We start from the raw sequence: 26051 nt of genomic DNA, 5'->3' as shown, positions 1-26051 counted from the left end.
TGTTTTTAAGCAGTTCACAGATTTTAGACCGGAATTGGAAGAGACTCTGTGATTTAGAGGTTTTGGAAGACCTTGTTGATTTAATTAAAAAAGTTGTTGTAAGTACTATATTTTAACTTTGTGTAAGTTTTCAAGTATAATAGGTTAATTAAATCTGTACCTTAGGCAGCTTGGGATTATATCTTAAATTAGACATTTCCTTTTGCTGGAGTGAATAAATTGTCTGATAGTTGAGTTGCAGCTTTCTAGAAAGAAAGTGTGTTATAGGCTTTATTACAGTTGGGATAACTTACTAAATATTTGCAGATTCAGTAATACGGTTGACTGGGGCCCTTGTAAATTGCTAAGAAAGAGAGTCATATCAGTGAGAAAAAATGGCACCATTACTGGATGAACAAGTTAAATGCCTTTTTTTTTTTTCCCCCTTAGTTATTTTTCCCTTATTCAACAAATGATATTTAAAATTTGCTATGGTTGCTGACTTAAAACAGAAACATAACAGTGCAGAGGAGAGAATGGTATAAGAAATGTTCTCAGCAGCTGAAGGGAAGAGAGTTTTGGTTTTTTTTTAATTTAGGTATGACACGTTTTTAAAAAAATGCATTTATTGAAATTCTGTGCTCAACCTCAAGCTATACTTTTCCAGTCCACCTTACTGTTACATGACTTTCTGTGATTAGGTATTCATGTACTATATTGATCTTGTGGATTGATACTTCCTTATGCTCTTTTTGCTGCTTACTCCTTCAGGCTATCTGAGTGCTCTGTTTTCACTTCCTTGTACTTCAGGATGTCCCTGCAATTTTTCCATTTTGTCTCATGTGATGGGTTCTTTGTGCTGTTTCCTCCTCTGGTAGTCTCCCACTCAGTCTTTACGCATGAGGGTCTGTGTATATTCCCATTTCCCTGTTTACCTCTGCTTCCCTCTTCTTACTTCCTCAGCCTATATCTCCTTCTCCATGTAAAAGATTGTATATCCAATAGTAAAATTTATTTGGAGGAGCAGAAGATCTTGGGAGAGGAAGTACTGTTGTTTTGGATGGTTTTCATTGGATGTATCAGCTGGTTCTTTGGTATGTAGATAACTGCAGAAGTGGTTAAAGTGACTGACTTCCCTAACCAGATACCACAGCATCCATGCATTCTCTATGTCCACATCAACATTTATTTATTTTTCAACAAATGTGCTAGGGGATTTGCTACTGAATACAAGAATATTTCCTGAAACTTTGAAATGGACCAGAGCAACTGTGCAAATGATACTGCATTCAAGCAGAACAGAAAATGTTATTGAGTTGAACCTGAGCAGATAGAAACGAAAGTTATCAGATCTTAATAACTTGTTTTTATTTGTTTTCTATCCCTCTTCCAGAACGTTCCACCTTTTATTGGTGGCATACTGAGAATTGGCAGCAGAATAGAAAATGTAAGTTTCCCTAATTGTTTTTAATAGGAATGCTTCTTTATGTGTGAATACAAACAAAATATTTGTACAAATATCCAAAATTTTAAAATGCTTGCATCAATAAATTGAGCCTGTAGTTTTTGGAATATGTAGTATATAGGAATAGAGTTGCCAGTTGTTGCAACTCTGAGCCACAAAATGAAATCTGTGTGTGACAGGAACTGTGAAATAAATATCAGATGTTTAAGAAGACCAAAATGAGTGAAAACTTTGGGGGTAGTTCACATGCTGAAAATAAATGGTTTCTCTTGGAGGTTGTTACTGCAATGTGGTTGGGTGGGTTTAGGTTGCACAGCTGGAGCCCAGGTCAGCCCTCCAGTATCTGCTTTGGTACCTGCTGGTGGCTTTCCTTGTTGCTTTCTTGCAGATTTGCCATTTCTTGTTGAAGGCTTGTTTGTTTGAGATACCTCAGTGCTCTCTCTGCCTTCAGTCCTGAAGATTCCTAGATTCCTTCCCATAAGCACACAGTTCTATCTTGTTGGTGTGTTTTGCTTTGTCCTTTCTGTGCTGGTGTTGGTGTGTTACCCTAGAAGTCTAGACAAACAGACCTTATATGTAAAGACAAGAAGTTATTGATTGAAATCTTCCAGAATTAATTATTGCGGAAGAGGAAAGAAAATGAAGAAACAAATACAACTAAATAGAAAAACTCTTTAATGATAATATGGTTAAAATTGTAACATACACTCTTCCTAGTATCTGACCCTTTTCCAGGTGTTATGCTCACTCTTATGCTGCCCTTTGGGACCCTAAGTGAATGGCTTCTGTCTGGTGTTTGCGTGTGTGGGGTGGGGGCTATAGTTATCACTACCTGGAGGTTTTTTTGCTGCAAGGACTGCTCTTGATGCTTTCTTCCTCATTCTAGGATCTGCTTATATTTGTTTTTTATGTTTGGTAATGCACTTTTATACCCTACTCTTTATTTTCCTTGGTTTGCAGGTTCAAGTTACATGTGATTTTACTATATATTGTATGTTTTATGTATGTTAGAAACTGCTTTTGCCCAATTTTGTCCAGCTCTATTTTTAACTTGGCCACTTGTTTATAGCCATTGGTTCTCCAGTGTCAGCCTGTGCCCCATCTCTTACTATCCCGTGCCTGTTCTCCTCTAGACTGCATTATGTGTCTCCAATTTTCGTGGCCTATGCTGTATCATATTTGGCTTGCATTTCTCTATACTGCATCATTATGTTAGTCATAGCATCATTAACTGCTTGTTACTACTGTCTATATGAAAGCTATTGTTGTACCATACAAAAGTAAACTAAATTAGTCATAGCCACCGGATTAGAAGAAAAATTGCTGTTACAGTTAAAACCAAGTTAAAACAGAGCTCTAAGTAGGTCAGAACAAGCTCAGAGTAAGTCTGACAATTCACAGCCCTGTGGCCTTGCAAAATCTGCACAAAGCCTGTGGCCTATTAATAGCAATGGCAATACTGTATGATGGGGCTACAAGTAGGGCTAAGCTTGATCACAGAAATGATGCGAAAGTGCTCCTCTTTGGAGACAGATTGGAAATCTTTTATGAGATTCTCAAAGAGTGCTACTGATTGAATGCGAAGGACTGTGAATGGCTGAGTAAGGGTGTGGTTTGGAAACCTGCTGATCCATCTTCATTTTCAAATTTGGTGTACAGTAGAACTATACTCGTTAGATTTTTTCAGCTTTTAAACTTTGGACTGTGAGCATTCTTAGTTTCCCTGTGTTTGTCACTTTTTTCCTACTTTCTAGTTTCTGCTAGGTTAACTGCAAATGTTAAAATAAAAACATTGAAGTTAGAAGACAATTTCATAGCTGATAGTAGCAATAGAAGCAGAATAGGTACAACCGTATGTTACTTCTGGATAACCCAGTTCCTGTATTTGTAGTGATACTTGTCTTAATCATGTGGGTTTTTAAACTATTTTTCAACATCTGTAGGCCCAGATAATGTGGGAATATCCCAGGCAATGGGCATTCTTCACTTAAATCTCTCTCCTTCAAATAAATATCTGTAGCTCAAACAATTTAAATTTAGTTTGAATAGAAGGGAAGTCATGATTTAGAGAATTAAGTCTTAGCCCTGGCCTGCATGTCTAACAGCCTGGAGAATGTTGCTTTTTCTAATCAGGCTTGTCACTTCACACTGAAGCAATTTTGTGTGCAGTGGTCAAAAACAAGTTTCTAAATCAAGTTGTGTAATTTAAATCGCTCCCCTGTCTCCTGTTGAAAGAATTACTGTTTTCATTTTGTGAATATGCTGTGTTACGTCATGCTTGAGTTACCCAGGTATTTATATTTGTGAGCTATTTCAAAGGAACAAGTGCATAGTGTAAGTGCTACAGTAGTATTTTTTGTTGGATTTACATGGAATGCTTCCACTGTATTGCCAGTGAGCTGTTGGTTTGTGTGGTTTGTTGATTTTGTTTTAAGACTTTACTTTGTACAAAATTAGAATTACCATTTTTTTCTTTATTTTCCTTTTCTTCAATTGAAATAGGGTGTCTTTGATGTTGGGGATGCACTTGATTGGGTCAGATACACAGGTGATGTCAGTATTCTGCAGAGGCTGGAGAAACTTGGTGATTTTGGTTGGATCTATCTTGAAATTTTCTTTGCTGAATGTAAGTATGAACACTTTTGAAGAAACAATGGTGAGGAAAGTCACCTGTGTTATAGTTATGACATAGTTAATGTTTGTATGTATTTCATTAGTCTGGAAGTGACTGAAAGAGTGACTGGAAAAGTGGTGGTGTGGGTTTTTTTCTTGTTTTTTTTTCTTATTTGAACCAGCTGATTCTTCCTTGAATCTATGTATGTGGGTTGTATTTACAGTGCATGTGCTCTTTCTGAACAGGAGTTCAGAATATTTTTTCACTTTGGTGTCCATTATGGGCTGTATATGTACCCTATATTCCTTTACCTTAGGGTTAAGTTGAAAATTTCCCGAAATATTATTTGGGTCTTTCTGTTAAATGTTTGACAGAGGATTTTGTCAAAATATTGAGATGTTAGTCAAATTTCAAAAATTAGCTTATGTAGCTCATGGGAGTTACTGTAAGATATTAACACTAGCAGCAGAACTTCCACTGAAATGACAAAAAGCTCCTAGGCCTGCTGTTCTTGATGTGTGTTAAATGGCTTGTAGTCTGGTCTTACTTTTTGCGTATAAGTATTCTGAATCACCTGTTGCAGTAAGTAACAGGATGCTAGAAATTGAACTTGCATATAAGGAGAAGAATCTTTTAATATTTAAGTACCAAAGTACAAATTATTTAAAATACAAATCTCTACAAACCTTTAAAACAAAATCCTTTAAAAAACAATTGAGTTTCAATTGACTGCTTGAAATTAGGCAAGTGCTTAAATGTTTTATAGTCTGCAGCCAGTTATTTTGGGCTTACCCAATAATAAATAATTCCTTGTCTTTTGGATGTTTCTGTTGCTTAATTTGTTTCTATTAGTTAGTTGGTATGTCAACTTTTGCTTCCAGTCAGAAAACAGAGCATGATTCTTAGCAACAGAAGATAAAGCCTATTTCTTGTCTTTGATAACTTCTTCACCCACTGTATTTTTCTCAATTTTGTCTCCAGGCAAACGTTATATTACTAAAGTTGCTTTGGAAGATTGTAATTTAGTTGAAGAATTTAAAGCTGTGACCTGTGAAAACTGTAGGAAGGTGAGAGAAGATATCAGAATGTGTGCTTTTCTTTTTTTGTTGTTATTTTTTGGGTGTTTTTAATGATCAAAGATTATAAAAATGACCAAATGATTAAAGATAAAGGTTTCAAAATCTTGAGTGAGTAATTGTTCTAGCATAAATAGTTACCTTGAGAGATCCTGGCCTAATGAAGAGAACATTAGTTGTTAATGTTGCCAGGGTACATTGGAGAGCGTTCCCTTCCTCACTCCCCCAAAAAGCTCAAGGAAATGCAGTTAATATTCATAGAAGATTGTTCAACTTGATCCTTTTAACACAGAAATAAGATGTTCTCAAATTCTTTGCCATGTGTTCCTTTGTAGATGTTTGGGTTTTTTTCTGTGGGAGTCTGGTTAATTCCTGTGTCTTCCTTGCTACAGTTCCGTAGTTCAGGAGCTACGCCGAAAGGCACTGAGTAGGGAACTGGTTGAGCTATGCTGTACTCAGCCTACTTTGCTATTTGACACATGCTCACTTTTGATGATGACTGTATTATGGAACCCAGGAGAGCTTCTGAGTTACTCCTGCTTTTTAATTATTGTTCATTGTGTTCTTGTCTGTGTAATGTTTTCATTTGTATGCTTTTAAGCTTATTAATTGCAATGAATTAAAAGTATTAAATTACAACTAATAGCGCATACGTAACATTCTGTTTTTACAAGCATAAAAACTTAGTTGAGTCTTGTCAAATGTTTTCTTTACTTCTCATTGCAAATGAGTTTAATTACAGTGGTTGCTGAATTGTTTTTTCTTGATTTCACAGAACAGTGAATCTATGAAACAGAAAGGAAATGAGGAATTTTCCCAAGGAAACTTTGATCGTGCTATAATGTCATATACTAAAGCCATAGAGTTTTGGTAAGAACTAAACTGGTTAAGTAGATTGTGTTGTATCATATATATTCAGCTTACTTGGATTTATCCTGATTTTTGTATAGTTATGTATCTACTTATGATACCAAATGATACCTAATTTTTAAAAAAAGCTATGTAACACATTTTTTGTTCTATTTTATTTCTTGTTACTAGTGGTTGTTTGTACTTCTACTTCCCCAAAAGTCCTGTTAGGGTTTAAAGCTGATCTAAAATGACTAACAGTAAGTATAGTAAACCTGAAAGGAAGTAAGTTTTTTGGTGTGAACAGCCACTTCTGCTATCATCCTTCCTAAATACTCTTCCAGCAGAACAGTATGACCAACTGTTGCAAATATTTATCATCTCAGCTATGATGCAGAACAACTGAACAAGAACAAATGTTTAAAGTATCTGCTCTTGGCAACCCTGTATGCAACAGGTGTAATTTCCTTTTGTAAGTCTTGTTTCATTTCTTCCCAAAAGGAATTTGCTGAAAGGCTTTGGAGACTTTCCTGGGCTCTATAAATGGCCAGGGGGGCAGAGATTAAATGAGAATTTATGTCATATGCATACAGAGCATTTGCTCCCTTCCTGTAGTCCTCACAGAACGTCAACTAGTTACAGAACGCTGGTTTGGTGTAATCGCTACTTGTGTTATAATTGGGCAAATGCTGCTTTTACAAGTTCTGGTGTCTATGAAATATGGTCCTACCTTTCATAAAATTTTGATTGTGCAAACTTTATATTTTTTCATTTTGAAATCTGTAGCTTTATAATTGTGCAGTTGAAAGGATTAGCGTTTTGCTGATGTCTTGCTTCAGATGTTATGTCACATACTAGGCTACATTTCAATCCCAAATTCAAGCTAATTTCAGTCTCCTTGAAAAGTTGGGTAGGCTGTCTTTGGTCAAGTGACTGTATCTGAGATGACGGAGCAGGGTAAAAAGGCTTTGTTCAGGGTAGCTGATGAGGGGGAGGGAGGAGTAGAATTCAGTGAAAGAGCAAAGGAAATCCCATTGCTTGGAAAGAGCAAAGGAAGTCTCATGGTTTCCAGGGGCTGTAGAGCTGAGCTGCTGTTACAGCTATTTATTCTAAATTGTTCTTTGTCCCTAAGACCCTGCTGGAAGGTGAAGGGTAGCTCAGTGTTGTCTAGCAGCTAGGGAATCCTTCATCTGCTCTCTGCACTGTCTTCCCTTTCACATTCTCCCAGTGTGAGCTGACTTTCATGTGCTTCATCATCACACTCCTTCCCTAACTAGTTGCATCCTCCCTTGACTTCCTTTCAAGTGGTTGCTGGATTACATTTATTTGTTCCCCTCTCTCATTCTCTATTAGGTATGTTGGCAGCAATGCTTTAGCTCTTCAGAACTGCTGCTTAGTCTGCACAGTCAGGCAGTTGAGCTAGCTTTTCCATGCTTCATGCCTTTTTTTTTTTTTTTTTTAAACAAAGCTGAGATTGTAGGGAACATATTAGCCACGTGCTAGCCATACCTTTGGACCATTTGAGTTGTGCTTTGATATGTTTGTCAAGAGCCTAGTGAGTTGGGGAAGGAGTTTAAATCTCTCTCTCTTTTCTGTTTTTTTTAATGTAGGCTGAGAGTGATTTGAATTGATTGGAAGTTGCATTAGTGGGCCCAAATCTTACAAATTATTACATAATTAAAACTAATGTTCTCAGTGACTTAACTTGTAAATCAATGGAACTATTCAAGGAAGCTTGTACATAATTGTTGGTGCTAGAGTGTATGCAGACAATTATTGTGAAAACTTACTTTTTTTTTCTCCTTAAGGTTTTCAAAAGTAATATACTTTACTGACTCTTAATATTTTTTTTTTTAAAGTCCTGCAAACCATCTTCTTTATGGAAACAGAGCTCTTTGTTTAATTCTCACAAGGCAGTACAAGTAAGTAACCCCTTGTTTATAATCTGAAATGTTGTGGTGATCTGCAGTTAAAAATTGGCAATATACGTAGGAAAACAGTATTTTTAAAACTTAAGTATATAGTAATTTTGGTGTTACTACCTCAGAAAACTGATATTAAGAAAAAATGAATAATATTAGCTGCATCTGCTGGCGCTATGTAATACCATTTAAAATTTTTGTGTGTGGGGGTTATACAACGGGGAAAAAAAAAATCTCATTACCAGTGATTATTTTGATTTTTATTAAACCTCTTGAAGACATCACTGTGGGTGTGGGGGTTATTTTCCTTAAGCCAGTTGTTAAGCTAAAAATCTTGTTTATGAGCAAGGTGGATGTGTGCCTTTTATGTAAAGCCAACCCAAGAATTTATTGTTAGTATAGTTGAAGTCTTAAGGGTCTAATTGTTATTAGTCCAGATCTAATTGCTGAAATAAAAAGAAATAATAACAATGTAATTAAAATTGGTATCCATGTGATTCTTAGTTTCTGCCCATTTTCCTGGAACTATGCTCACCCCTCCACCAATCTTCCGGGTGGGTACTAAAGTTGGGAGTTCCATTGCTGTAGCAGTGGGGTTAGAGAGCTGTCAGGATGCAGAGTCCTTCTCCAGGAGGAATGTGATGTTCATGCTGATGGTTGTTTCTTCCTCACTCTAGAATCCACCTGGGGTCACTTTTATGTTTGCTGACATGCTATTACACCTTTGCTCTGTCTTTGTTGGTCTGCAGCACTTTGTTACATCTGAGTTTACTATACATGGTACTTGCAATGGATATTACTTTTCCTTTTTTACTTTTAAAGTCATATTTGTCCGGATTTGGCATGTCTTTGACCATTGGTGAATCGTTTATAGCCACGGGGTCTCCAGTGCCAAGCCTGTACCCCATCTTTTGTCATCTTCTGCCTATACTCCTTTGTTGCATCCTGTGTCTCCACTTCTCAAGGCCTCTGCTGTCCTATTAGGCTTGTATTTCTTTATAGGACATCATCATTTTGGAGTCATAGATACCTCATTCTGTATAAATAGTAGTAACAAACAGTTACTCCATCTAAATCTATGGTTGTACCACACTAAGATAAACTAAAGTAGAATGAATTAGTCATAGACAGCCAGTCAATTAGGGACACTGATGTCATGGTTAAACCAAGTAAAAGAAAACTGCAGGCAGGTGAAACTGCAGTTCAGGCTAAGCAAGACCGAGAAGCCTCAGCCCTGAGGTTTTGCAAACTCAGTACTGAGCTCACGGCCTGCTATTGGTAGTGGCAACACTGTATTACAGGACTACACAGTTATACAGTGTTCTCCAGATTATCTGCTGGCGTGTTTGTGGCTTTACCGAAGGCACGAGTATTCCTCCGATTTTCAGAGCCTCGTGAGAGGCAGTGGTCACGTTCCCCCCCAGGCTTTGATATGGGACAGGACCTTTCAGGGCAGCTCAGCCTCGTGTCATAATGGTAGTGCTTGGGGGCAACTTTCCTAGCACTGCACCAGGCTGTCGAAAGGTGGCACTGGAGGAAGGAGTGGGTGGGTGGAAACAAAGCATGACAGCACACATTAGAGAACAAGACAAGCGCGTCAGTTTTTTCTAATCTTTTCAACTGCTTTTATATTCTCTTAGTATCTTGAGGTTCTGTTCCCCACTATCTATCTTTTACTCAAGCATTTTTTCCTTGTGTTAGCTTGCTTTGCAGTATGAATGTGGTACAATTTCTCCCATTTCAATCACTAGTTCTGTTGTGGTTTTTTTATTACTAATTTTTTAAAATGTATTGCCACATCTCTAAATTCTGCCATTACTACCTGGGGTTGCTCTAATGGGGGGGGGATTTTTTTTTTTTCCCCTAACTTGCTTTCATTTCACTAATTCTTCCTGAAATCTCTGAAGAATTTTGTTGTGTAAAACATACTCCTTGTCTTGAAATTATTGTCTCTCTCAGGCTTTTCTTTAGTATCCAGCTTTCGTTACCACAGAGCACCTCATTCTCCTCCTTGAGATCCCTCTGTACAAGCTTTTCTAATATAACTGTTACAAAAAGCAGTGGTAGTGAATAGACAATTTATGAACACTTTCATGTGGAACAAGGGATTTTTTTCCATATTCCTTCCCTTTGCAGAGGTAAAATACGTTAGTACCTCATAGGCTTTTGCAGGCCTCTCAAGTTAGGTCTTGCTGCAGACATTTTCTAAAGGCCTCACTGAGTCAGCATGACCCAGCTATTGAAGGAGTAAGGTTATTTGTAAGATTCCTCATCTGAAGTAATCCATATGTGACCACTCTTTGTTGTAATTTACTACATCCTGTTTACCTGACATACAGCTGTAGTTCAGTGAAGAACGAGTGGTGTATCCGAAAGGTATATAAACTATGTAACTTCCCTCTTTGGGCAGCATTGGTATCAGCAGATGCCATTGCTCCTGCTCTGTGTTCTCTCCTGTAGCTGTAGGGATAGTCTGCTGCTTTTCTGACCTGACCAGAATTGTAATTCCGGTTATTCCACAACACCTTGTATATAAAAAGTCAGAGTTGGGCGTGTTCTTCAGGATTCAGTTGTTGGGAGTTCTGGAGGTTACTGTCTTTCAGTGCTCAGCAGTTAATACTTGCACCCTCAAATCGCTAGCTATGATTATGTAATTACTCTCTAATATGATTTCTGTCAAAATATTTAGGTTTGGTATTCAGGCTTTTTTATTAAGGCTTTGCTTTTTAAAGGAATGTTTTGTTAGAACCCAGTTAAGGGATAGGAACATGTGCAGAAATGCTGGAAAACCTAGTAGGTAGAGGGAGGGAATAAATATCTGATGGGTGAAATAGTTGACACTGTAACATTTTAACCCAGGTAAGTTTCAGCTAAGAAGTATTATCTGACCATGGCTTTTCACAGGTGAACCAACTGTGCTTTTATTCTCTTTGTATTTTTATAGTGCCTTGTACATCTGGACTGTAGATTTTTCTGAGGTATAAATAATAAATACTTCTTTTTCCCTCCCTTCTCTAAGGAGAGCCCTTGCTGATGGAAAAAGAGCCACTATTTTGAAGCCTAACTGGCCAAAGGTTAGTTTCATATACATTCCAAAATCGTCTTTTGTTGTTACTGTAATCCAACATAAGAACCCAGAGTCTTAATTACAGGTTTGACCCAGGTAGATGTGACATGGTCTCATCTGCATTTAGCACTGATGACAGTGGAATGAACACAGTACCTTGTGGACTAAGAATTCTGCTTCAGTCAGCCAAGTATATAGTTTACTTGTATTTTTATATTAAAAATGGTATTTTGACATGCTTGTAAGTCTTGTTACATGGTGTTTTGCATGTGTAACGACAGAAGGGAACACTTATTACGTTGTTGTGCATAGATATGTTATCACAGTGCTTTAAAAAGAATATATGTAGTCCTTACAGTAAAAAAATCCTGTTTAATGACCAACATGTATTTACCAATATTCTTGGCCTAAAGAAGAGTAAATAAGGGGTAGTTACAAAATTGCAAAGTAGTAGCTGAGATTAGGGGAAAAAGCAAATTTGCTCTCTTCCAAAGCCAGAGGCTGGATGCTGCTCCCAGTGAATTATCTGTCTGTTCCAGTGTGCTGAGTGGTTGAAAACTTTGATTATTCATAATTTGACCTGAAATGGGTGGAGTAGATAAAATTTTACATACTCAAAAGTTACTTTGTATCGTCTACTGCAGCTGTTTCGGATATAAATTGTTTTCTTACTTGTGTGAATGAATGCTTGAAATTCAAACTTATGTCCATGTAGGGTCACTACCACTTCTGTAAGGCGCTGTCATTACTGGGGGAACACGAACTGGCTTTGGAAGCTAATGAGAGAGCACAGGATCTATGCAAGAATGTTCTTGAGGGACTTAAGGATCTTATTCAACAAAATGACAAGTTAAAGAAGACATTAGAAGAAATCAGTGGTAACCTTTTCTGATTTCAAGATCTACCTTGAACATAGCAAAGTTCCTTCATTGGTAACCTTCCTTTGAAACTAGCTAATCCTTTCCCCCCCCACCCCCCATATAATTTTCTATAGGTATTAAACAACATAAACAGAAACCAAAGAAGTCGCTTCTTGAGGAAAAGTAAGCAACTGTCAAGTTTCCTTTTTTTTTTTTAATTAGCAATGCTTAATGTAAGATTTAAGTAATACATAGCATAGATATTGCTTAAATTTTGTTATCTGTCAGTAAATAAAAATGGAAGGAATAAACTTAACCAAAACTGCAACCAGAGTGCAGCCTAGGGGTAAAGAGGACTTTTAGGAACTAAGTAAGATATCTTGAGATGTGTTCCACTTCCAAGCAGTTTCCTTCAGCATTAAGTTTTACCCACGTTGGATATAACAGGAAACAGTTACATTTTCACGGTTTTTGTCGTCCCAACTTGAAGTACTTTTCTATTGAGGAAATTTGGTGCCTGAAAATGTCAGTGCAATCACACCCACTTTTTTGTGTTAACTTTGCTATATGAAGTTTGCTAGGAGATTAAGCTGATTTGAGGAACTGAATGCTATCAAATGCATTTTGGCAATGGTAAAAATGAATGTGTATCCTAATTTGTAGGAACTTGGTTTTGCTACATTTATTCTGTGCTTTTGCCTTGCCCAGAGAGAGTACGAGAGATTCCATATTCACAGATTCAGCTAAGTTACAATATATGCTGTAACTTTTGTATTAGATGTTTTTTCGGAAAGATCTTTTTGATTTTTATTGGTCTGCCTGTAGTGATGTGCTATCTGTAATTCAAAAACAGTACAGTAAGTGAACTACTGAACAGCTTTTTGTAAACCTGAAAATTCTGGAGGAACTTAAATTTGTTTCCCTTCGATATTGCACAAATAAAATGTGGCCTTAGGCAAGACTGATTTTTTTTTTTAATTGATTACCGTTGTTACTTATTTATTAAAAAAAAAGTGCAGTAATTCAGTTCCTGTCCCTTTTATAGAAAAGGGTGCTTTTTTTGTTAAATTTTTGCATAGCCTTGGACTGTGTAATTTGAAGGTATAAAAAAAAAATAGCTGTTTGATCGAATCCTTTAAATATGCTTACGCCATTACACTTCTATGAGGGGTAGACTTTTTGTATTCGCCTTTGTTTTTTTTCATGATACATGTATGGTCTGTGTCTTAAATGTGGGAAAAGGTCATAAACATTGGAAGAACTAGGGTTCTTTCTTTTTACATATCAGAGACTGCAGTTCTTCAGCATCTCATTTAATAATCTCTCAAAACCAAAAAGAAATAGAAAGAGACAGAAAGAGAACACAGTCTGATCCTAAAGATCCTCATTGTCATCAAAAACATGATACCAGGGTAAGTTGCGCTACAGCTGGCATTATAAGACTAACAATGTGTTGATTTTCATCGTCCTGGAATGTGTTACTTAATGGTGTAGCTGAAATTTTGCAGCCACTGTGTTTTAATAATTGCGTACTTTCTCACTCAAGTGCAATTTCCTGTAATATTTAACTACCAAATCTATGTTCAGAACTTTGGATTTGAAAGGAAGTGGGAGGTGGTTGCTTCAGCGAGAAGGTGGAGGAGAGGGGTCTCTTCAGGCTTATTGAAAGTGAGACTGAAGTCAGGTCTGATTTAATTGACTGTCCAGTCTTGCCTGTCACTGTGCATTCAGATGCGGGCTTCCCTTTGGCTTTAGGAGAGGATTCAGTTAATGCGTACTGGTGTAATGGAGTTCAGTGGAAGATGCTTTAGCCGTAGTTAATTCATATACTGGGCTTTTGCTATACTGGAGCATTGTTTTGCACTGATATTGTGACGTTAAGGTATTTGCATGGTTATAGACAATTATTTTCATGCTTGTAAACAGATTTCTTTCATATGGGAAAAACATTGGTTAAATAGTATGCTTAACTGGATTGTATTTAAAACCAGTGTTTTGTCGTTCTCAAATATCTGTTTGGCTTGCGTGTTTAAAACAAGTGTAGGATAGTGCTAAAATACAGGATGGACTTGTGTTATTTTAGTAGCCCTTCATAATTCTTTAGATTCATTCTTTCAATTTAGAAGACTGTTTACAAGTGCAAATATTCTACTAGATTATTTTTATTAACTTTTTTCATGAGGAAGGCTTAAAAGAAAAAGTGAAGCTGTTGTGGGGAAGATTGAGACTGCTTAAAGAACCACTGCCAAAGGTAGCAGCAAAAATGGTTTTATTGATGTAAGATGTTGTAAAAGTGAGGCTTAACAAAGTCCGATGGCAAGGTTCAATCTATTACTCTACTGCACAGAGAATATAATAATGATTCAAAGTTACCAATAGAAGATCTTAATGCCCTGTGATACAAGGTTATGTGCGATATCGATTATTTACCAAATACCTGCAGTTGGTAAGGGGTCTCTCAACCTTAAGGAGTAACCTTGAGAGGCCTCCCAACTCAAGGGGAGATCACCACCATGCTGCCAGCTACTTAGGAGGGAGAGCTCAAAAAAAGCTCACTCAGGCTGTCATATTTATGGAATAAAGTAATTAGCTCTTAGTCAAATTACGTGTGATGGAAAAGGTAAGCATGAGACTCCTTGTACCCACAACTTGCTTTGTTCCTTGACCAAATTAGTTTTGGAAGAACAATCTGGTATTTCTGTGTTAATCGCATGATCGGTGTTCCACTTTCCAAGCTCATATAGATCAAAGCTCACCATGTCACCCTGTCCCTGTGTGGGTTTTCAAAGAACAGATTGGAACTAGAGAAGTTCATGGCCTGGTCATGGCCTAAGCCTTTACTTCCTTTGGAGCCTGAACCAAACTACCACTAGTTTGGTCAAGGAGTCGAGTGCATCCATCACAGAAGCTTAATAGAGTAAACTTTGTTCTCTGTTCATGGTTGATTTTCGTTCCTGAAAAATAATTAAACTAAGGTTACATGTTAGTGAAGGATGACCAAAGAAATCCACCAGCAAAAGCCTCTGATTCTGCCTTTTAGAAGGTTATTCCACTGTTGAAAGTGCAGTGGCGTACTATGTTGTTGCAGTTTAACCCTGGTAGGTGGCTCAGCCCCACACACCTGCTTGCTCACTCCCCTCAGCAGGATGGGGGAGAAAATCTTAAGTGTAAAAGTGAGAAAACTTGTGGGTTGAGATAAAGACAGTTTAACAGGCAAAGCAAAAGCTGCACACACAATCAAAGCAAAATCAGGAATTCTTGCAGTACTTCCAGGCAGATGTTTAGCCATTTTCAGGAAAGCAGAGCTTCATCATACATAATGGTTACTTGGGAAGACTCAGAACTTCCCCCCTTTCTCCTTTTTCCCCCAGCTTTTATTGCTGCGTGTGATGTCATATGGTATGGGATATCCCTTTGGTCAGCTGGGGTCAGCTGTCCTGACTGTGTCCCCTCCCAACGTCTCACGTACCTCAGCCTACTTGCTGGCGGAGCAGCCTGTGGAACAGAAAAGGCCGTGATGCTGTGCAAGCGCTGCTCAGCAATAGCTAAAATATCCCTGTGTTACCAAGCCGTTTTAATGACAAATCCAAAACACAGCACCATACAAGCTGATATGAGGAAAACTAACTTTATCCCAGCCAAAACCTATACATACGTTTTTATTCCTTAAAAAAACCTCACACACCCAAAAAAAAGGGGAAAGTTGGGGGATTTTGTTGGTGCTTACCTTATTTTAGGTGGTTTCGCTAGTGGATGTCAGTGGAATTTCCCAGCTGTTGCTGTCTTAGTGACTATCTCATGTCCAGTATTGTGGGGAGTCTGTAAACCATTCCTGTGCGTAAATTTTCCTGAGTGGTTCTCTTTGCTAGACGCAGGCAGACTGTGACAGTCCTGCTGTAATAGCATGGAATTAAAAATTTTAATAATCAACCTCCAGTTTGCTCACAGACAGTTCTTCTCTTTCACGCTAATTATTAATTTAAAAGAAACATTTGTACCTCTTCCTGATTGTCTTTACCATCATCATTGTAAGCTAATTAATAATTTTGTATTATAATTTAGCCTATAAAGTGTGTTATAAATAAGCTATGTAATATAGAAAACAAGATAACTAACAAGGTCAAAACAATTTAGCATGCACATGTGAAAAAACCCTTTCAGGTTTCACAGGAGGGCGGGGCAACAAAAAAAGATTACTCGTTAGTGTGGAAAATGAAACCAATGTACAAGGGCAAAGGGAAGGAAACGAAAGTTAGAGCTGTTTGAAAAAGAAAATGATCTACAAAACGCACCAGAAACACTTAAAAGATTTTTGACTGTCTTTCTTACAAAAGCTTTCATCTGCTTTTATGCTATGAAAATCTTCATAATGTAGGTCTGTGTAAATTTACCTTCCTTTAGGATGAATATTACTGCAAAAAAGGCCAGTATTTGTCAGACTAGTAGATAATACAAATTGATACGGATTTTTGAGAAAAAAATGTAAGTGTACAAATACACTTTGATGAAAGCAATTATTTTTCTTCACCTCTTGATTACGGATATAATATACCATATTATCATTGTGACTTCTTTGTTTAAATTTTAGTGGTTTAGGTTTTTTTCTTTGTTTAAATTTAGTGAGTAATATCTATTTGCTTTTTGTTACCTGTGTAAAACCAAACTAACATATTTGTCATTAGGTGACTGACATCCAAAGAACAGAAAGCAAAGGTTGGTCTCTGGAGTTTCTACCAAGTGAGTTCTTTTTTTCTGTTTATCAAGTCCGAGTCGGTTCTTCCCTTGCTGTTGCCGTTATTAATAAGCAAAAGTGTATCTAGTGTTATTTTCGCAACAGTAAGCTATCATGTTTCACTTCTTTTCCTGTTAGCATACAGTTACTTAGATGATACTTTCTCTATTCCTGTCTTGTTTCCTTCATGCTTTTGTAGTTTGAATCTACTTTACATGGATTATTCAGATTTGAAAATGGAATTAGAAAGTAGAATGCTGAGTCACAGGCTAGAAATGCTTTCCCCCCTTCTGAGACAGGTATAGGATCTAAAAGGATCTAAATTTCAGAGAAGCGTGGGGGTAGTTTCAATATTCATAATTCATTTGTGATTACTAAAAGCTCCATGTAGATCCCTAAGTAAATAATCCTGCAGTTAGAGAGGAAGGAGGCCACAAAAATATTTTCAGAGTGGATCTTTAGCTACAAACTTTAAGAGGTATAAGTTGGTGTGATTTATTGTTCATGTTTTGGGTTTTTTTAAATCAATAAAAAAACCCAAGCCCACCCTTTTATAGGGTGAACTCCCACCCCCCAAAACTCCCACAGTGCCAGAGTTACTTTTCTGTGGTAAAAATGAAGTGCAAGCAGTTCTGATCTTCAAAGTGAAAACTTTTCCTCAATCTTGCTTGTTTTATCACCTGCTAAACCTGCTGTAACCAAGAAAGCATAAGATATTTCCCTGACATGCATAATTTTTTCTTATTTATAATGTTTGTATGGAATACTGCTATTGGATCTGGACCAGCTGCATGCTTACATTGTATTCTGAAGTTGTGACCTCCAAGGCAGTGGGTCCTTCTAGTCCTGACTATGCAACAGTCTGAAGTCCTTGGTGCCCAGCCGTACTGTTCTTTGGACTTTGCGCACTTAAATACTTAGCTGAATAGCTGCCAAACTGCAGAGCGCTTCAAAATTTGATTTTAGGAAGCCAGTGAAAACATACTACAAAATACTAATTTAAAATGAGCAGTAGGAGAAGTGATCTTGCTCTTGTGGACTTTGGACATATGCAAACATCTTGAAGAATTAAAGGATGTACTGGGAGACAGAAAATGTGGAAAGGTTGCAAAAGAAGACTCAGGACGAATTTGTTGAAAAAATGTTATATGGGAGGCTAATAAAAGAAAAGAAGAAACTATAAAGTGTTGAAGGAACTTACTGCAGAAAGCATAAATCAGGGAAGTGTGTTAGAAGGGGGAAGTCAAGCTCTGGAAGACAAAACTGTTTTGAGGAACTATGTGTAGATGGTGTGAAGGGGCAAAATAAGAAATGCACAGAGGCCATAGGGAATTTTGAATGAGTTTTAAGAAAGTGACAACTAAGTGAATCGATGTTTTCCTGAGCAAGAAGGCGTGGTCCGAATAGTAATGGAGTCTGGTGACATGTTCTAAAACAAAGCTTGAGGCAGTGGAAAAGATCAGCAACAACGTGCCTATATGGCGACCTGCCCCATTACTGATAGCAAAGACAGGATTCTAAGTGATGCCCTGGCAGCAAGACCAAATTGTGCAAATGCCTTTTGAATGCAGGTAAGAGTTGCGCTGCCCCTTGGCTCCACCAGTGGTAGTGGGATTTGAGAGAATCGTACTTTCCATGAATAATGCGGGCAGCATCCTGCTGTCCATGTTGGTCAGGGGCCAGGGTGTCGGCAGTCGGTCTGTTCTGCTGATACCGGTCAAGGGCAGGGTGTCTGCAGCCTTGTCTATGCTGCTGATACTGGCAAAGGGGCAGGGTGTCAGAAGGATAGCTGATTTTTGGAGAGGTTGAGAAAGCAAGAGGGATAACGAAAGGCTGAATGTTGGGAGAGCACTGAAAATTCTTCTAGGCTAAAGAGATCATAGGGACTATGAAATGTTGCACTGAGTGTAGTGATTTCAAAAAAAACCCGTGCTAATTCCATGTTTTCTTTTCTGTTCTTCCTTCTTCCTCCTCCTCTCCCCCTCATACTTATTATGTCAGTACTGATGTAGAAGAAAATATTTGATTTGGCTTTGATTTGAAAGGAGGAGTTACGCTCCCAATGACTAGCTGATACAAGTTTACTGTGGGTGGGGAAGAACAGCCTTCTTTTTCTTAGCCTTTGTTCACTTAAAGGCTTACGACTTGCAGGAAAATTAATATAAAGGAACTTTATGCCACTGTATCTTATCTTAAGGTTACTGTCCTTTTTAATTTCAGTTTTTGTCTGCATGTACTATTTTTTTGAGCATGTGTACATTTCTGTTAAATATCTTTGTTTGCTCCTAATGGGAATGTCTAGCAAAAGCAATACTACTTCTACTAATATTTTAAAATGTTTGTGGGGTAAGTGAATCATGTTTGCTGTTCAATTGATATAACTCCTTAAGTATTTTAACTATAATTCAGCAGGATTTGCTTGTTACTTTTATTTAAAAATATTTTTTAGAAGTCTGAAAGTAGTATCTTTTTAAGTTGGGTGGTATGTGGGAGTAGTAGTTTTACGTAGGAATGTTTTCTGAAATAATTTTTGTTGAATGGCTTTTAAAATTAGATCATTCAATGAAAAAATAGTGCTGATTACTTCTTTCTTTTGATGGTGAGAGGGAAGGCTTGTATTCCTTTATCTTCATTAAGATTTTGTTTTGAATGACAGATCGGTTCCTTAAGGGAAAGGAACCTATGTAATGAAGAAAAGGTAATATATCTCTATCTCTACATGTTTAAATGATGATAGGCTGAAGTGTTTTCTGTGATGATTATTAGTGCAGCTTCGGAGTTTTTAATGTGTATATACTGTTTCAACAGACCTATTCAGTCTCCTGTGTGAAAATTTCAAGAAATGGCTCATGAAATAATTCTGAACATGTTCAGTCTTCATGACGCTTGATTTTTGTTCTGATTAATTTAGATTTTATGTCATTAAGTAGGTTTTAATGAAAAATTACTCGTGGCACAAGGTATGAAGTGCGTATGCATACGATCTAACTTGAGAAATGAGTGCACGAGACATTCCACTGGCTTGTGTGAGACTACTCAAATGAGTAGATTTGTATTTTTCCACAATAGTGTCTTTCAGTATTTTGTGTCTAATCATAGAAAATACTTCTCTGAGTATCATGAAATAAACATTTTTAAGCATAAATAGTTACTGAAACTTTATATATAAAAATTAATAACTCCTTTTTACAAATTTGATTTTATGGTAGTTCAGCATAAGCATGATAATAAATCAAGCGATATTTAATGATTTAGGTAGCTATACCTTATGTTTGGGTTCCAGTGCTTGAATAGCTTGAACCCAGGTGCTGGACTGTATGTTGTCTATGTGATTGTTTCCAATGATAGGAAGCCACTGTTGCTTCCTAAACTGCTTCTGAAAGATTATAGCTGGAACTATCCCCTCTTGGAACAGGTAGCTGAGGCAGAAGGTGGCATTCCTATATGCCTTGTAAAATCCAGTAGGTTTAACTAGCAAAAAAATCTGCTGCTCTGCACCCCTTCAATTTACCATGTGTAATAAGGAACATGTGCAATATGTGATGCTCAGCAGTTCTGCAACTGAATTTGTCAGCTGCTTGTTGGTTCCTTACCAGTCCAGAAGTGCTATTTTCTTTTCCTTGCTTGTCTAATCGTCCAGTTACTAGGAAGCAGCTCTCCCGTAAGTAGATTTTGTCACTGTTGCTGTTGAGGCATTAACGCCTTGTAAAGTTCTAACTTAAAATTCTTGAAAATTAAAACCTTCTTGACTTAATCATGAGTATGCACGTGCATATTCAGATGCCTAATGTTATGTTTTAATTCCACAGAAAACATTTGAGAGATTATTTTGCAGATAATGGCATGGCATCCTGGTTTTGACCAATTACAATAAAGTATTAAAATATGTTTTCTTCTTCCTTGTTACTAATGAATTGTTTACTCAGCTTGCAGAGCCCTGTAACTAATCAACGACAGTGTTAGAGCACTGAAGTTGTGAAGTGTATTAGTAAAGTTTTGTGTTAAGTCTTTAACATTAAGTTTCAGAGTTGGAAATGAATCAGAATGACATGATAGGTTCTTTCTTGTCTTTGTGATCCAGTTTTTCCACATCATTAAACATTTTTATTTTGTAATCAGGGACATTTATCTCAATCCAACTCATACGTTTCCATTTCTAAGATTAATGTGGGTTGAACTTAACTACTTTAGTAATGTATTTTTGAAGTAGCATACTCATTCTGTAAAATTTCTATAGTCAAACTGGAACATCCACAGTGATCTATTATTCCCTTTAAAAATTCTAGTTATCAACTAATAGTGAATAATATTAACTGTGGTTTTGAATAACATACTGATTTCTTTAGCTTGGAGTCCACTTTAGTAGTTGTTACAATATTGTAGAGTCAGATCATATCTTACAGAATTTTAAGATTCGTCTGTTTATTCTCCCCTTTATAGGATTAATAAAATCCTATATTAATTAATAAAAATAATATCAAATTCATACTGTAACACTCAGAGGTGGCTCTTTGAAAAAATTCTTGGTTGTGTTAGTTTTCGATACTGTAAATGTTAAAGATCTGTTATTTATAGAGCAAAATGTGAGTTCCGAGTGCATATTTTTCCCTTTGTTTTAGGTCATGATAATTTTGTTTGAAAGACTGTTTCTTATTACAGGCCAAAGTCATCAAAACAAAGGAAGGACAAAACCCAAACCTGGTGACTCTGAAAAGACGACGTAAGAAATTGTATTTATTTCTTAATTTATTACTATTTTGTGTTATTTTATGTAGCACTTAAAAAGGAGTAAATGCAACTTTGACTTGCTGCTTGCTGTTTGCTAATTGCTTTGTTTACATTGTTTACATACTCTTCAGGATATAGTTCATGTTAAGATAGCTGATTAAAGTTCACAAAATTCCAGTTTTCACAAAGAGCCTGAGTTATTACTTGGAAACTAAATATTTTCCAAAGCTCAGTTGAATTTTAGTAAATAAAGGCATAACTTTAATAACCGCTGTTTAAAATCTGTTGCCCAAAAGCAAGTCACACAGTATAGCCATAACAAAAAATGTGCTTGCTTTACAGCAAAAGATATAATAGGAATCTTGTTTGAATATAACAATTGGAACTTAGACCACAACATAACTCAAGGTCTGTCTTATTTTCAAGGCCTCTTTGTACTAGTTCTACTCTGTGTACCAAATATTTTTTAAAACTTCTCTGACACTTAATGTGCTTACTAAGAAAAAGAGATTTGACTGTGAGGAAAGCATTATAAGTCAGTCTCAGAATTGAATACTAGAAAACAACTTTTACTTAAAGAGTCCTTTAGTTGTTTGTAGACTTGAATCTTCGCCTAAAGTGTAAAAATGTCTAATTTTAAGTACATGAATACTCCCAGTAGAACATGCTGAATGTAAATGAGTATGTTTGATGATTTGGGGCCCGAATTAAATTAGTTGAGATAAAAAGCACTGTAGATTTTATGGGCAAAATTTATGCTTCCATCTGTTACAAACATGGTTTAACAAATGAAATAACTATTTCCAGTGATACTGGGGCAAACGTGCTCCAAACAGGTTTGGGTAAATTGCTGCATTTATAGGTGATTCCATTGCCAACGTATTTCCTCATTTGATAGGTAGTTAAGGAGTAAAAAACTGTTACTGGTGACTTATTTCTAAGATGACTGAGGCAAATGATGACTTACTATTTAAGATGATGCAGAATGGAAGCTTTCAGTGTTTTAACCTGAGCTGTGAAATTAGTCAAATTAAGCTCTTGACTATACTTTCTTGCTTGTATGCTTCTTCAGCTAGTGTTTTGCAGTTGTGTTTAGGACGATTAAAAATAGATGAGTGGTACAGCAAAATAAGCTGTTTATATTGAAGTAGAAAAATTTTCGTTAAGTGATAATTTTTAAAGGCAGATTTTTCATGTAGAAGAGTCCAAGCCTTTAGGGAACCTGGGAGCTGAACCTGATTATCCCCAGTCCTAATTGAAGTGTGACCACAAAGCCTAGCATCTTTTAATCTATTTATTTATTACAGTACAATCCTTTTGTTTTTTCATAACTCTTTTTGAATGCCACTATAGCTAGGACAATTGAAACTTTGTCACAGGAGAGGTCATTTATGTTATTTAACTGGGTTGCCAGTGACTTTTTTCTCCTTTCGCTTTAAGGGGGGGAAAACATTAGAATTCCCTATAGGAACAAATCCTCTTTAACTGAACCATCTGCAAAATTGCTTCTCTCACAGCGAAGTTTATTAGACCTATCAAGAAAAATACAGTATTTCTCAACAAGTGAGGTGCATGGTCAGTTACAATCTTATCTCCATTTCTCTAATTAGCAAGTTGCTTGGCTTCCAAAAATCTAAGGAATCCTCTGGCACGGTAAAGAATTTTCTCTCGGATGATGAATGTTTGATGCCTTTGAATGTGGGCCAGAACTGAATAGGCAATATAGTGGCATTAAGGATTGTGTAGCAATCATAGCATTGAGGGTTTAGTTTAGGCTATCAAGCAATACTTTGTCTCTTCATTGTACTTTCTCCATTCTCTAGTTATGCATGGCATTTCTGCTGCAGTAGTGGAAACGAAGAGCTGGGAAGAACAACTCTCTTCCTCTCTTCTCTACTCTACCTGCCCCCACCATGCATAGCTGCTGCATGTATTTGATTTTAAGTGGTGGTTGTGCTAGGATAAAGGATCTTGTATGTACTAGGAAGACTAGAGAAGGGGAAAGAGGCCTAAGCACCTTCTTATACTGCTGCCTTTGGTGTAGGGAAGTTCTCTAGTCACCTATCCCACCCCTTCATAAGATCAACTCAGCTGAGAATAAGGTGGAGAAGATAAAAGAAAACAAATAAAATGATGGAGAAGACTCCTACTTCCCTGAAGCCTTAGTGATTCCCAAGCTAGAAGGAACTATATGAATAGTATCATAATCCTTGATAGTGTTACAGTACTTGTTGTCGCAATTGTGAAAGTGTGCCATAATAATCTCTAGCATGTAGGCCAATGTGATGTGGTTGATAAAAGCACAGAAATTTCTGTTTCTTGAAAATAAGATTACATATAAAGTACATGTACAAACTCATGATGTCGTTGTCCTGTTATTTGTAGAGATCACCTCGATTTGAAGATAGAGTCTAAAACCATCCAAGATAAACTCTTCTGTACTGTGCAACAGGTAACTGGGAATTGATTAGCATATGACCTTAACCATAAATGATTTGTCATCTTTAAGTAACACTGTCCAAAAATCTCAATTCATTCAAAAATTTACCACTTTTGCTTAGCCTGATTTTTATCAGGACACAAAGATCACATGATTACACTGTCTTGTTGCTGTTAATGTTCTTTTTGCTTCTCCTCCTTCCCCTCCTGTAAGACCTTACACTGGAAATAGTGTAACAAAACTCAGTGTAGTCATAGAATAACTTAGCTAGAAACATGAGTTAGTAATATAGCTCCCTTTTATCTTAATTTGTAGGAGAAAAGAAAAAGTCAGTGGGAATCATTCAGGGATTTATAATACTCTTCCCAAAGTTCTGAATAAATATGTTTTCCATACATTTGGAAATAATCATAGAACATTTTGTTGACTGGCTGTTTAAAATGCTATAAAATTCATAAATCGAGAGTTCTCTTTCTCAGGTCTTGCCAGTAATGACTGGGGAGCATCCCCAAGCTCTTGAATGAAATCATGGGAACATACATAATTAGTCATTTCCTCTCTGTTAATTTGGGGAGGGTAGATACTATAAATCTCTATTCTGATTAATTATCTCATAAGAGAAAACTGGATTCAGGAGAAGGTGCAAGTTCTGCCTGCACTAAGACCCCTTAATTCCTTTAAAGTACCTATTTTTGTAAGGCTAATGCATTATTACTAGTATCGAAAGTAACATTTTTAGTTCGCTTAATCAGCTTCATATGTCGTGTAGCTTAACATCAATACAATTTATTCTGTTGTATAACTAAATGCTCTGACAGCATTAACTTGCGTCAGTAGTTCTAGGAAATTAAAATAAGTCTTAATCATTTTTTCATTAACTCATTTCTGCATTTTGGTCTTTTCTGTATCTTTTTGTAGTTTCCACTGACTCTGTCACTTTTGTTTATAATTGTCATTAGATCATGGGTATTTTCTTAACGTTTGTCCTTTTTGGTCAGTTGACAGGATGAAAACAAAGAAAAATTGAAATTCATAGATGCTCAGGAAAATACATTCAGGACATGCATTAAATTTAGTATGTCAAAAGCCTAATTCAGTTCACAGGAATATAATTAAGTACACCACTAGAATAATGTTAAGAAAAAAGAAGCTACTCAAAAGTCATTATGTTCCATTTTTCCCAAATCTTCCCATTCTTTTAATTTCTCCCTGCCCATGACCGTGTCTTCAGAATCCCAGGCTCAAATTTTAACATGTTGGTGGTGGGGGGGAGAAGGGCAGTTAATGAAAAGCTTGTAAAGTACGACTACTTCATACTGAAGATTAATTCATACTGACATGAGGTAGTGGCCTAAAATACACAGGTGGGCCTCCTTGTTCTTTGTTTTTTGCTTGTGATGGCAGGAGTAGGTGTTGGAGGAGCTTTTTAAATAGTTGAATTACTTCTGCCCTGGCACAATGATCTGCTTCCCAAAGTTAGTTTTATTTTAGTGTTTGAACAGATCACGAGAATAGAAGTGCCTACTTCTGCAACTGCTTGTCTTGATTTACAGTGGCACTGCTGGAAATTCCCGCAGGCTTCATGAAGTATCTGTAGTGAAAGGCTAATAACGTAATGCATTGTGAAACCTTCTAGCATTAACTATTAACCTAGATGGAGAGAAAGTGTAGGTAGAATGAAATAGTTCTCAGGATTTTCAAAAATGTTTGTACACCAAATGGAGTGTACAAGTGGGAAAAAGCTAAGTCTGGGATTATTTTTTTTTTTATATATGTAAGAAGGATTAAAATGATGCTTGAACTAAACTTGAAACTTTCTGGAGCGAAAAGGATCTACACTTAGAACAAAAACTAGATTTTTAAGAGATTAGCAGCAGTAGGTCCATGAAAATCCTAAGTTTTTAGAAGTTGAATTTAAAACAGAGTTTTATAAAAATGTACCTGATTTGCTGCTTTAAAAGTGGAATTGTGATAAAACTGTAGGAAGTACAGAATTTTAACAGTTGTCTTTGGATAAGTACTTTAGCAAATAGCTTACTTCAAAAAAAAAAAAAAAAGGAAAAGACATTTTTCTTTTGGACTTACTGTTTTCTTAAATATTTTAGGTGGATTTAACTATGTTGCCAGAAGTGGTTAAATCCCTTGTTCATGATGGTTATACAGCCTTGATGGACCAGCGATGTCACAGTGCTGAACAAGCCTTCTCACAATTGTTGAGCATTCTAAATCCTTCAGAGTTAAAGGTAAATGGAAAGGAATAACTTAGTTTCTTAGGGTAATTGAAATTTATGCTTTCAATATCGTGTTTCATTCTTTCCT

General features: G+C 36.6%; 1 protein-coding gene across 1 annotated transcript in view; it reads left to right on the top strand.

Moving 5' to 3' along the window:
* TTC3 (tetratricopeptide repeat domain 3) overlaps positions 1-26051 on the top strand; it is a 62869-nt gene that overhangs the window by 4759 nt on the left and 32059 nt on the right. Inside the window, exons 4-17 of the mRNA XM_009818739.2 lie at positions 11-98; positions 1373-1426; positions 3947-4070; positions 5040-5125; positions 5910-6004; positions 7843-7905; positions 10925-10979; positions 11688-11850; positions 11967-12015; positions 13121-13244; positions 16515-16569; positions 21224-21284; positions 23678-23744; positions 25838-25975. Coding sequence (XP_009817041.2) covers positions 11-98; positions 1373-1426; positions 3947-4070; positions 5040-5125; positions 5910-6004; positions 7843-7905; positions 10925-10979; positions 11688-11850; positions 11967-12015; positions 13121-13244; positions 16515-16569; positions 21224-21284; positions 23678-23744; positions 25838-25975 — 1222 coding nt within the window. The remainder of the gene's footprint in view (positions 1-10; positions 99-1372; positions 1427-3946; positions 4071-5039; positions 5126-5909; positions 6005-7842; positions 7906-10924; positions 10980-11687; positions 11851-11966; positions 12016-13120; positions 13245-16514; positions 16570-21223; positions 21285-23677; positions 23745-25837; positions 25976-26051) is intronic.

Source organism: Gavia stellata, chromosome 1 (assembly GCF_030936135.1).
Source record: "Gavia stellata isolate bGavSte3 chromosome 1, bGavSte3.hap2, whole genome shotgun sequence".
NCBI lineage: Eukaryota > Metazoa > Chordata > Aves > Gaviiformes > Gaviidae > Gavia > Gavia stellata.
This window is presented reverse-complemented; position numbering and strand designations above follow the sequence as displayed.